At 37.9% G+C, this 13,828-nt stretch overlaps 2 protein-coding genes across 2 annotated transcripts; both read left to right on the forward strand.

Moving 5' to 3' along the window:
* The first annotated feature begins 3,945 nt into the window (after positions 1-3,945).
* On the forward strand, positions 3,946-4,950 carry LOC122699350 (olfactory receptor 7A10-like). Its single transcript, XM_043911181.1, has one exon. The coding sequence runs from the start codon at positions 3,946-3,948 to the stop codon at positions 4,948-4,950; it is 1,005 nt and encodes a 334-aa protein (XP_043767116.1).
* A 7,368-nt stretch (positions 4,951-12,318) lies between these two features.
* On the forward strand, positions 12,319-13,263 carry LOC122700881 (olfactory receptor 7A17-like). The gene has a single exon (XM_043913911.1). The coding sequence runs from the start codon at positions 12,331-12,333 to the stop codon at positions 13,261-13,263; it is 933 nt and encodes a 310-aa protein (XP_043769846.1). The 5' UTR covers positions 12,319-12,330.
* Positions 13,264-13,828: the final 565 nt, after the last annotated feature.

A 13,828-nucleotide genomic window follows, 5' to 3' on the forward strand; every position in this document is an offset into this window, starting at 1 on the left:
ACACATGCTTTTGCATTCAACTAATTTATTGCTTATTTCTTTTTCATAAACATGTTTGAATCCATTTAAATGTATTTAGGGCTTGCCTGGTGGCTCAGATGGTAAAAAATCTGCCTGCAATGTGGGAGACCTGTGTTTGATAGAGATCAGGAAGATAGAGGTCAGGAAGATCCCCTGGAGAAGGGGATGGCTACCCATGCCAGTATTTTTGCCTCTAGAATTCCATGGACAGAGGATCCTGACAGTCTACAGTACATGGGGTCGCCAAGAGTCAGACACAACTGAGCAACTTTTACTCACATATGTGTTTAGGTTGAATCTATGTTTCTACACACTGCTTACTATAATGATTTTTAAAATTATAATGCATATTCTTTTTTTTTAGGTTTTTGCTCATTACATTTCACTTGTGTAAATTTGACTATTGTTATTTTATATATTATTTCTTTCAAAAATTCATCTTACTATCTTATTCAATTTTGTTTAGCTGTTTTGTACCCACTATATTTAGCATGCTATCCTATTTATTTCATAAACTTCATTTTCTAAAAATCTGTTTTATATAAATGAACAACTTTATGAAGCCACAAGAGCAAGGAAAGCAGGTGAGGTCCATGCTTTACAGATCTCCTTTTTTTTTTTCATGGATAAAGAAGATTACAATAAAATAAATGTGTGTATTACAGAATGTCCATAGGCATAAACCAAATGAAAGAAAAGGTAGATTTTGTGGCATGTATAGGATTTTATAAATCACCCTGTGAGGTGGCTTCCTCATCTGGGACAAGAATCAGAAAGTGAACTAGAACCTGAAAAAGAATGGATATATGTCTCTGTTTGACTTAATCATTTTGTTGTATGCCTAAAACTAGTACAGCATTGCAAATCAACTATAATCCATTATAATTTTTTAAAAATTTAAGTAAGTAAAAGAAGTGAAGTATAAAAAAGAGAAGTAGAGTGTGACCAATGGGTTTTTCCAAAAAAAAGAACAAAAACAAAGCCCCGACATAATAAAGAAAATGACACATAAGAAAATTAACAGAAGGGTCAGCTTCATCCACTATTGAATCACAGGTGCTTAGTTGCTCAGTAGTGTCTGACTCTTTGTAACCCCATGCACTAGCCCACCAGCCTCCTCTGTCCATGGGGATTCTCCAGGCAAGAATACTGGAGTGGGTGGCCAAACCCTTCTCCAGGGGATCTTCCTGACTCAGGAATTGAAGCAGGGTCTCCTGCATTACAGGCAGATTCTTTACCAGCTGAGCTACCAGAGAAGCCCACTGAACCACATAGAAATAGATGTAGTCAAAAACACAGAAACAAATATGAAATAAAAATTCGATCAAGGGCTTCATGTGGATACTGTGATGTTGTAAAAAGAGGAAAAGAAGTGTGGTCAGTGTGGTCAGTGTGGTATCCCTTGAGTCTGAGATCACTTCAGTGCCCATGCTGCTGCCTGTTCTCTCTGTAACCTGCCTCTTCTGTTGAGCTCTTTATTTGTATTGCTTTCCCTCAACAAGATTGCTTTCCCTATCCTTGCATTTATCTCAGTGGATAAGAAACTTCTTTGAAGTGTCCAAGCTATCTACATGCTTTTAACATCTAGCATGTATGCACAGGCAAGCAAAAAATAGATACATGTGCTTATGTGCACACACATACAGACACAAACACATCTGAACAAGTGTGTTAGTTGCCCAGTCATATCTGACTCTTTGCAACTCCATGGACTGTAGCCTGCCAGGCTCCTCTGTGCATAGAATTTTACAGGCAAGAATACTGGAGTGGCTTGCCATTTCCTTCTCCAGAACATCTGAACAAAGAGAACCAAAAAACCCATATTATGTATGATGCACTCTGATATTTTCTTTTGTGTTTTACTTATTCTATTCTATTTTATTCTTACAAATTACAGAGTCTGACCCATTAATAATTCTGGATCTCCAAATATGGAAAATATTCTTCAGCATGTTTCCATACCTATGTTAGTATTTCTTGGCTTCTTTTTCTTCTTTCATCATCAGCAACTTCTGTGAGAACATATTATTTTATTCCTTTATGCAATGTATATTTAACTCAGCTACTATTCCTAACTAAACTAAGTCTGGGGTGTTGAGGAGTATGCGTGATATTAATAAATGCCTCAAAGTACTCACATTCTAGATAGGATAATAGGCATATAATTAAGCAAAATTTACAAGTTATTGCAAGAGAAATACTTCTTTATATGTGGGAATATTGTTAAAAATGATTCATGAACAAGATTACATAGGCAGTCTAATAAAGAAGATGACATTTTGAATATAGTGGTAAATAAAAAGTTCCAAATAGACCAGTGGTTGACTCTCCAAGCAGAGGGAAACAGATGCACATAGACTCTGAGTCTTGAGCCTGTGATATTCAGTGATGCTGTGACTGAAGATCAATATTTATGAGATTGATGTGGGTGAGGGTAGCACAAGGAGATGAAGTTGGTGATTCAGATAATAAGAGTCAAGCCTAGAGTTTGAAATTATGGGGTTTGGGGTTCATCCTTCAGTGGGGAGACACTGGGAGATGATTAAGTCTGGGAGTTGGGCAGCCTGCTTTGTAATATTGAAAGGTTTCTATGGGTCAGTGTAAATATTGGCTGCAGGGGTACCAGCCTGTGAAAGACAGGTGGCATTGGGAACCTCAATAGGAAAGCAATGGAGACATTTGAGAGGAAGAAGAAAAAAAAAAAAAAAACAGTCAAATCTCATTGCCAGAGGTAACCATTTACTAACAGGAAGTAGCTGTAGCATAGTACACGTGCCTGCTCAGTCGTGTCTGACTCTTTGAGACTCCATGGACTGTAGCTCACCAGTCTCCTCCATCCATGGGATTATTCCGGCAATACTAAAGTGAGTTGACATTTTCTTCTCCAGGGGAATCTTCCCTACCCAGAGATCAAATCTGCATCTCCTGTGGCTCCTGCATTGACAGGCTAATTCTTTACCACTGGGCCACCAGAGAAGCCCACCACCAGGAAGGAACTATGCAAAGCTTTTTATGTGTACTGATTAAATCTGCCAGGCTTCTGCGACTTAGCAACTAAACCACCACCACTAAATCTGTCAGCTACTCCAACAGGATGGATACTGCTATTCCTATTGTTTGGGTGAAGATATTAACTTTTAAGATATTTCCAGTGACTTTCCAAAATCAAACAGCAAATATGTTCAGAACCAAAACTCAAAACAGGAGTTTCAAATTACAAAAGGTTTACATTTGATATCACTTAGAAAGAGCTTCAAATTATAAAAGTTTTGCATTTGATCTTATTTAGAAAAATATTTCAGCAGATAGCTTTTTAAAATCCTCCATTTTTGTTGTAGTTTCAGTACTTTCCTTTGTGAATTTTTAATTTATTCCTCTTGTCAATTTTTCTAGTAGGATGTTCTACATTGATCATATAAATATATCATCCTTTCTTTTTGGTAAAATGCTTTTAGCTTCTTTACTCTTCTGGGTATCCAGGATTGAAAGATTTCCAGGACCAAGTATGCTTATCTTTATCACAAAAAATTAATACACCCATTAAGTCTCTTTTTTATACCTGATTTTTTTAGCTTTACAGAGCCTGTCATCTGATAATTTTTATAATTTCTTATTTGCTTCTATTCTTCCTTCATCATTGAACTGTATGAACTATTGTATATTAGCACTGTATGCTCTTTATCCAGAAGTTAGTCAGTCTTCAATTTATACTGCCAAATATGTGACATAATTTCTCTTCAAAGTTTAGAATAAATGATTTTATGGAGAGAAGATTGAATGTGGAATGAAGTATTCAGAGATAGCACATGGAATCACTTGAGGGAAATTTTTCATATAAAAATTATAGATATTAATATTAAATGAAAAATATGAATTGTAGAATTTCAACTATGTTTACAATGTTAATTTCTGAGAAAACTAGTCATGTTATTTTTGTTTCTTGATAGTCACATTCACCACATGGAACCAGGGAATGATACAAAAAATTTGGAATTCCTTCTTCTGGGATTCTCAAAAGAACCAGAACTGCAGCCCCTCATATTTGGGCTTTTCCTCTCCATGTACCTGATCACTGTGTTTGGAAACCTGCTAATTATCCTGGCTGTCAGCTCAGACTCCCACCTCCACACCCCCATGTACTTCTTTCTCTCCAACCTGTCCTTTGTAGACATCTGTTTCACCTCCACAACCATCCCAAAGATGCTGCAGAACATAAGGACACAGAGCAAAGTACTAACCTATGAAGACTGCATCACCCAGATGTACTTTTTCATCCTCTTTGCAGTGCTGGACATGTTTCTCCTGACCGTGATGGCCTATGATCGATTTGTAGCCATCTGTCACCCCTTGCACTACATGGTCATCATGAACCCCCAGCTCTGTGGTCTGCTGGTTCTGGTGTCCTGGATGATGAGTGCCCTGAATTCCTTGTTACAAAGTGTAATGGTGTTGAGATTGTCCTTCTGTACAGACTTGGAAATCCCCCACTTTTTCTGTGAAATTAATCAGTTGATTCAACTTGCCTGTTCTGACATGTTTCTTAATGAGATAGTGATGTATTTTGCAGCTGCAATATTGGGTGGTGGTTCCCTCACTGGGATTCTTCATTCATATTCCAAGATAGTTTCTTCAATACAAAGAATCTCATCAGCTCAGGGGAAGTATAAGGCATTTTCCACCTGTGCATCTCACCTCTCAGTTGTCTCTTTATTTTATTGTACATGTTTAGGAGTGTACTTTAGCTCTGCTGCTACCCACAGCTCACATTCAAGTGCAATCGCCTCAGTGATGTACACAGTGGTCACACCCATGCTGAACCCCTTCATTTATAGTCTGAGGAACAAAGACATAAAAAGGGCTCTGGAAAGAATCATTAGGAAGGGAGGTATAAAAGTGTTATCTGTTCTGGGGTTGAAGAACTACCCATGATTGCAGGATTTAAATAAATTGCTATGTTTTAACCAGATTTTGGAAGGAAAACTTGTCCATTTACTTTTAGGAATTTCCTTTTATTTGAATTCAACTCATCTACACAGTTTAAGGAACTCAATTTATTGAGTTTTATTATGAATAAAGGTTTGGAAATTTTGATAGAGGGTGCATGAGTCTGTAGAATGCTTTGGGTAGTATCAGCATTTCAATAATATTAAGTCTTCCAAGTCATGGACACCTTATATTTTTTCATCTATTTGTCTTCTTTAATTTTTCTCATCAATATCTTACAGGTTTTAGTGTAAGATATTTAGTGTACAGATTTTAGTGTAAGATATTTTAGTCTTTCCCTTCATTGATTTTTGTATCTACATGATCTATCTAACCCCTCTGAACAACAATTCTGAAAATTTAGAATGAGGTTTCTGATTGTATAGTACTCGTTGGATGGACATCTGTAAAGAACAAATGGGACAATCAGACTTAGCTTTGGAGAAATCTTTGTCTCAGGGCTGTAAAAAGGTTCAGTGTTTTAACTTTGGAATCCAGAAGAGTTCATGGACTAGTAATAAGCATTGGATACACTTAACAGCTAACTGGTCTCTTGGGAACAAATCAGCCCAGAAAACTTCCATTCTGTCCAGATAAATTCCCATGAGGGAGATGTGCTTGGGCTTGCAGTAACAGTGGAAAATGTGCTAATGAGAAAATACAATGGATATGCAGAGCTGTAAATATCTCCACTGCTGCTAGGTCTAAGCATGTTCCACTCTGAGCTGGAGAAGTCATGGTTTGTGCATTTGGATTCCTGAGTCTGGCTCAGGGACCCTTACTTCACTTCTTACTTCTTTCTTGTCTGGGAACAGAGCTTCATTCTCCACCATCAATCACCTGGGGAAGTTTTGTATTTCTACCCAGAGACCTCCATCTCAACCTTTCCATCCAGGTGAGTCTTAGAGCCCAGTAGACACTTCAGGAGAAAATCACAGAGAATGAGATCCAAGAACATTTACCTGCAGTCACTTAGAAACCCAAATACCTGGCTCAGAGCCAAAAGATCTCCCTGTTTATGTGCATGGTTGATTAACTGATTTATAATCAATTTATTTAACATGTTAAAAGAGAATCACCTATCAGATTCAGCAGTACAAGATTATTAGTGATAATTAAGTGATAGGAATGAAAATATACTTGGATGAAATTCAAGAAGAAATTGGAAGCACAATGGTCTCAGTAAAATTTTAACATTTCCAGGGAGATTTCAGGTAGGAAAATAAACTATTACATGAAGAGAAATTTGCAGTGAAAAACAGTGACACTGTTTTAATTTAAAAATTTTTAAATATGGGATGTGAATTTGAGGAAATTCTGGGAGATAGTGAAAGTCAAGGAAGGCTGGTGTGCTGCAGTCTACGGGGTCACAAAGATTCAAATCAACAGCATAACTTCTACCTGAAAACCACAATTTTTGATACACATTTCACAAAATTTTCTCTTACACTGGGCATTGACTTGAAAAAAATTAAATTTAATATGCAAACAGACAGATGATAAAGAGCTTATCTTTGCAACTGTTTATTACCTGGGAGACTGGATATATTTGGAGGTTTATTAGCCATTTGCTTTGTCACAAACTGTTTATGCATATTCTTTGGTTTACACACTGGATTCAGATTGTTTTATTCTTTCCAGGTTTTTTTCTGTATCATTTCTTTTATAATCTATTTCATCTCCAGCTCTGAGAGAAAAGGCCTGGAATTATATTTCAACATGTGGATGAGGGGGAGAATGAGATGTATTTTAAATACCTTGACAAGCCTTCTATGCTGAAATAGATACACACAACTTCTCTCTCCCCACTCTTTCCCTCACATATAGGTGTCTCAGGTACCATTTCACCCCAAACTGTTCTAAGCTCCAACCACTTTCTCTTTCTCCATTTATTCTTGGTTTTTTAATTGCATTTCTTTAAACAAAGATTTACAAATTGTTTTAAAAGAATTTTTGCTCTTTGCAATTTAAATCATGTATGTATATGTAATATAACTGTTGTTGGGTTGCATGAGAGCTTATAAGTTTGGGATGTTTAAATCTATTAATTGGTCATATTTTATCCTCTTTCCCACTGATTTTTTAAACATCAAAAGTTCTTATGCATCCATCAGTTCAGTTCAGTTCAGTTTAGTTGCTCAGTCGTGTCCAACTCTTTGCAACCCCATGGACTGGAGCATGTCAGGCTTCCCTGTCCATCACCAACTCCCAGAGCTTGCTCAAACTCATGTCCATCGGGTCAGTGATGCTATTTAACCATCTCATCCTCTGTTGTTCCCCTCTCCTTCTGCCTTCAATCTTTCCCAGCATCAGGGTCTTTTCCACTGAGTCAGCTTTTCGCATCAGGTGGCCAAAGTATTGGAGCTTCAGCTTCAGCATCAATCTTTCCAATGAATATTCAGGACTGATTTCATTTATGATTGACTGGTTTGATTTTCTTGCAGTCCTTCTATGCATCCATAGAAGTGATAAACCACTTGTTATAGGCATTACCATATTATCTCACATGTTTGTTGTTGTTGTTTTTTTCCTGCCACCTTTTGCCCTTTGTGAGTAGTCTATTTTTAAAAGAGAAATTATTTGCTGGCTTCTTGTGGAATATGTGCTTTTGCATACAATTAAAGATTGCTTCCAAAAGGAGATCAGTTCTCAGTGTTCATTGGAAGGACTGGTGCTGAAGCTGAAACTCCAGTACTTTGGGCCACTTCATGCAAAGAGTTGACTCATTGGAAAAGACCCTGATGCTGGAAGGGATTGGGGGCAGGAGGAGAAGGGGACGACAGAGGATGAGATGGCCAGATGGCATCACCGACTCGATGGGCATGGGTTTGGGTGGACTCCGGGAGTTGGTGATGGACAGGGAGGCCTGGCGTGCTGCAATTCATGGGGTCGCAAAGAGTCGGACACGACTGAGCGACTGAACTGAATTGAACTGAAAGATTGCTTATATGTTTTTCATTAGAATACCTTAATCCATTTATGTTTGTGTAACTTGAAATTAAAATTTTAGATATAACTTCCTGCACTGTTTTTTAAATTGCATTTTCTATTCTTTTTTAAGTTTTTACTCATATTATTATATTTAAAACCTGTGTTAATGTGACCATTGTTACTTTACATTTTTCTTTCAGAAGTTCATTTTATTATCTCATTCTATTTTGCTTAATATCTTTGTTTTGAATCCAATACATTTAATCTGGTTTTGTTTCCCTTGGTGGTCTTTTTATTTTGTAAATTTAATTTTCTAAAATATTTGTTTCTGTATAAATGCACACCATTATGAAACCATTTCATTCTATTTTGCTTAATATCTTTGTTTTGAATCCAATACATTTAATCTGGTTTTGTTTCCCTTGGTGGTCTTTTTATTTTGTAAATTTAATTTTCTAAAATATTTGTTTCTGTATAAATGCACACCATTATGAAACCATTAGCATGAACAAAGCAGGTGAGGTCTCTGCTTTGGATCTCATATTTTCATGGAGAAAGAAGAGTATAATAAATAATGCATGTATGACAAAAAATTTCCTTAGGTATAAATCAAATCAGAAAGGAATAAGTAAGTTTTGTGGCACGGGTAGGATTTCATAGAGTATATTGTGGGGAGGTCTTTGCATTTGGGACAAGAATCAGAAACAGAAGTGAAATGTGACCCATGGTTTTAGCAAAAAGAGATCTAAACTCAAAGTCCAAGAATGACAGTGATACCACATGAGAAAACTGAGTGACGTGACATCCTCATCCATTATCTTATTACCCCATTCTTTGAAATGTATAAAAATAAGTGTAGTCAAATGCACAGGAATAAATACAGAATAAAAATTCAGTCAAGGTTCTAATGTGAATATCATAATGAGGCAAGTGGAGGAATAAAAGTGCAGTCAGCATGTGGTCCCTCCCTGGAGTCTGACTTCCGCACCCACGAAGCTGCCTGTTCTCTCTGCAACTGAACTCTTGCCTTGAGCTCTATTCACATTTCTTCTCACCCATTTAAGGACTAGCCTGTCTTGTAAGTATTCTTGCATTAACTGCAGTGGATCAGAAGCTTTCCAGAATGTGTCCCAGAGTAAAGCACACCTTTCACATGTGACCCCACTTGTGTGCACAGGCAACAAGGAATACACCTGTGCATGTGACTTCCCAGCTGGCGCTAGTGGTAAAGAACTACCTGCCAATGCAGGAGACATAAGAGATGTGTGTTTGATCCCTGAGTCGGAAAGATCCCCTGGAGGAGGGAATGGCAACTCACTCCAGTATTCTTGCTTGGAGAATTCCATGGACAGAGGATCCTGGGGGGCTATAGTCTGTAGGTTCACAAAGAGTCAAACACGACTGAAGTGACAGCACACATGCACCCATGTGTATGCACATACACACACAAGAACAGCTGAACAAAAAGAATCAACCCTTACATGTATTAATACAATGTACTTTATTCTTCTGTGTTTAATTTGCTATATCCTATTTTATTTTTACAAACTATAGTCTAATACTGTAATAAATCTTAATCTCGGCATATGGAAAATATTCCTCCAGCATGCCTCCCATGCCTACATTAGCATTTACCTGCTTCATTTTCTTCCCTAATCATCTGCAGTTTCTGAGAGAACATATTCTTTTATTGTTTTATGCAATATATAATGAATTTATTCAGCTATTTTTCCCAACTAAACTAAATTTGGGGGGATTGAGGAGTATGCATGATATTGATACATGCTTCAAGGCACTCACAGTCTAGATGAAAATATTGAATTAATAAAAATCACACAGTGATAACCTTTTATCTAAATTATCACTAGATAAACTGTCCTTTTTCTGTGGGAATAATTTTAAAGTTCATATAGGAGATGTCCAAAACTCCATCTCTAAATAGGAGATGGAGTTTTTAATACACAGATAAGTGAAAAAATTCCAGATGGACCAGTGATTGAGTCTTCAAGCAGAGGGAACAGGTGCATATATGCTCTGAGACTCGAGCCTGTGGCATCTAGTGAATCTGTGGCTCAAGTTAAATATTTATGAGATGAAGGTGAGTAAGGGCAGCATGAGTGTAAAGTTGGTGGTTCATTCAGGGAAAGTCAAGGCTGGGGTTTGAAGGTATAGAATTTGGGGTCCATTCTCTATTAGGGAGTCACTGGGGAGAGTTAGGTAAGGGGGTTGGACAGTCAGCTTTGTAATATAGAAAGACTTCTTTAGATTAATGTGAATATTGGATAGAGGGTCCTGTACCAGCCTGTGATAGGTGGGAAAGATGATTGGAAACTGAAAGAAGGCTGGGGATTGGGGACCAAGATGTGGGAAAGCAATGGAAACATTTGAGAGGAAAAAGAGAAAAATCAGTCGAATCTCATCACCAGAGGTGATGTAAATCACTCATTTACTACCAGGAAGGAACTATTCTAAACTTTTTGCATATATTGACTAAATATGTCAGCTATCTTATTGCGAGTACTGCTATTCCAATAACTTGAGTAATAATATTAACATTTAGAAGGTTCCAATGGCTCTCCATGTTCAAACAGCAAATATATGCAGATCCAAAATGTAAATCTAGAATTTCAAACTACATAAGTTTTACAGCTGATATCACTCGGAAATTCTTTTACCAGATCATTCTTTAAATTCTCCACTTTTGTTGAACTTTATTTCACTTTGTGCATTGTGGGTTTATTCCCTTTGCTCATTTTCCTAGCGGGAAATCTGTCAGATATTTGATAACATAAATACATCTCTTCTTTCTCTTTTAGATAAAATGTTTTTTGCTGCTTTGCTATTCTGGGTAACATGGAGATAGAGCAGGGGCTAGAATGTCACCAAAACTAAGGAAGTTTTATACTCACCACAAACTACAGATTACCTAAATTTATTAGAACTTTTTTCCCCTTACATGTCCTTTTCTGCCCCTCTCAGTTTTTTTAAGTGGTATTTTATTTTTCTTTGAATACTGGACATAAAATGGTCACGTTAAAAAGGAGGCCTACCCATGTTTACAGGTCCATGGGAGACTTAGCGACTGGAATTTAGGTACTATCACTACAATTTTGCAGGAAAGATAATCACTGACATTGACAAAACATTGACAACTTGCATTGTGTGTCCTGATTATTGCGGCTGAGAGTGTACTGGTAGTAGCATCACTCCAGTAGGGGTGTGTATGCATGTGTGTGAGTGTGCAAACATGCATGTTGTGGAGCATGAACAGTTCCCAAGGCAGAAAAGGGATACCTGAAGCCATGTATGCATACGTGTGTACTAAGCTACTTCAGTCAAGTCCTACTCTTTGTGACTCTACGAGCAGTAGCCTGCTAGGCTCCTCTGTCCACGGGATTCTCCAGGTAAAAATATTGGAGTGGGTTGCCATTCCCTTCTCCAGGGGATCTTCCTGATCCAGGGATTGAACCCGTGCCTCTTATGTCTCCTGCATTGACCGGTGGATTCTTTACCACTGGCGCCACTTGGGAAGCCCAAGTCCACATATAAGGGCTTCGGTATGAGGTCCTTATACTATAAACCAATATATAAAAATAAATTATAAAAAAAGAAAATAAAATAATAAGGGAGGGATTCATTTCTAACCACTGGATCTCTTGGAAACAAAATTAATAAAATGCAGGTTAAAATATGGTGAACTAAGATCCCTGTGACTTGAAGTCTCAGCTGTGGCAGGAAGGACACTTCGTTCCTCCAAATTCTCTGACACTTTTTAGTATCATTCTCCATCTTGCACATTCCCTGGACACAGTGGTTTACTTTTTAACCTTGACTTTCTAAAACAACTGCTTTTTAGGTCCTTCACCCTGGCTTTTCACTCTGACTAGCACACACTTCAACCAGATAACCTCATGTCTCCCACCCTCTTTTCCATGAGGTCTCCAATCAAATATTTTCCAGTCTAACTCAATGACTGAGTAAAAAATAATGTACCTTTAACCATTTTGCTATACTTGATTTTTTTTGTTCATTTCATCTGTTGCCATCTAAAAATTTGTATGATTTTTTTTCTTTATATTTTTTCTCCATTATTGAAGAACAGTAGAGACTGTTGTACTTTTTGCCTAGATATTGGTCAGACCTCAACTGACATTCTTCAAATGTGTCACATTAACTTCTTATTAAAAGTGTAGAATACCTGACCACCTGGACAAAAGGCTGGATGCACAATAAGAAGGCACAAGAGCATGCCTTGAAGGGGAAAGTTCCATACCAAATTATGGATACTGACTTCTAATGCAAAGTATATATTGTAGAATTCAATTAGATTTCCAATCGCAATTTTTGAGAAATTTAGTCATGTTGATTTTTTTGCATGGTAGCCATCTCCACCACATGGAACCAGTGAATGATACACAAATTTCAGAGTTTCTTCTTCTTGGACTATCAAATGAACCAGAACTGCAGCTTCTCATATTTGGGCTTTTCCTCTCCATGTACCTGACCACTGTGTTCGGAAACCTGCTCATCATCCTGGCTGTCAGCTCAGACCCCCATCTCCACACCCCTATGTACTTCTTCCTCTCCAACCTGTCCTTTGTAGACATATGTTTCATCTCCACCACCATCCCAAAGATGCTGAATAATATACAGACACAGAGCAAAGTTATAACTTATGAAGGCTGCATCACCCAGATATACTTCTTCCTATTCTTTGCTGCACTGGAAAACTTCCTCCTGACTGTGATGGCCTATGATCGTTTCATGGCCATCTGTCAGCCTCTGCACTACATGGTCATCATGAATCCCCGGCTCTGTGGACTGCTGGTGCTCCTGTCCTGGGTGATGAGTGCCCTGAATTCCTTAAGCCAAAGCTTAATGATGTTGTGGCTGTCCTTCTGTAAAGACGTGGAAATCCCCCATTTTTTCTGTGAAATTAATCAAGTGGTTCGACTTGCCTGTTCTGACTCATTTCTGAATGACATGGTGATGTATTTTGCAGCTGGGATGTTGGGTGGTGCTTCCCTCACTGGTATTCTTTACTCATACTCTAAGATAGTTTCCTCCATACGAGGAATATCATCAGCCCATGGGAAGTATAAAGCATTTTCTACCTGTGCATCTCACCTCTCAATTGTTTCCTTATTTTATTGTACTATCTTGGGAGTGTACCTTAGCTCCACAGGTACCTACAGCTCACACTCAAGTGCAATCGCCTCAGTGATGTACACAGTGGTCACACCCATGCTGAACCCCTTCATCTACAGTCTCAGAAATAAAGACATAAAGAGGGCTTTGAAAAGAATCACTGGAATGTCAGTTATATAAGGTCCAATTGTCCTGGGGCTGTCCTCATGATTGTAGGGCTCAAAACCTCAGAAGCAGAAGGTGCTATTCTTCCTTTTTTTAAATTTATTTGAGTGAAGTATAGTTGATTTACAATGTTGTATCATTTTCTACTGTACAGCAAAGTGATTGTTATATATATATATGTATGTGCGTGTGTGTGTGTGTGTGTGTATATATATATATATATATATATATATATATATGTATATATATATACAGCTGCTAAATAGCTTCAGTTGTGTCCGACTCTGTGCAACCCCACAGATGGCAGCCTACCAGGCTCCTCCATCAAAAACCATGATGCAAAAGAATATTGAATATAGTAGGTTTCCCATGTAGCTCAGCTGGTAAAGAATCTACCTGCAATGCAGGAGACCCTGGTTCAATTCCTGGGTCGGGAAGCTCTTCTAGAGAAGGGATAGGCTACCCACTCCAGTATTCTTGGGCTTCCCTGGGACTCAGCTGGTAAAGAATCCACCTGCAATGTGGAAGACCTGGGTTCAATCCCTGGATTGGGAAGATCCCCTGGAGAAGGGAACGGCTA

Source organism: Cervus elaphus, chromosome 9 (assembly GCF_910594005.1).
Source record: "Cervus elaphus chromosome 9, mCerEla1.1, whole genome shotgun sequence".
NCBI lineage: Eukaryota > Metazoa > Chordata > Mammalia > Artiodactyla > Cervidae > Cervus > Cervus elaphus.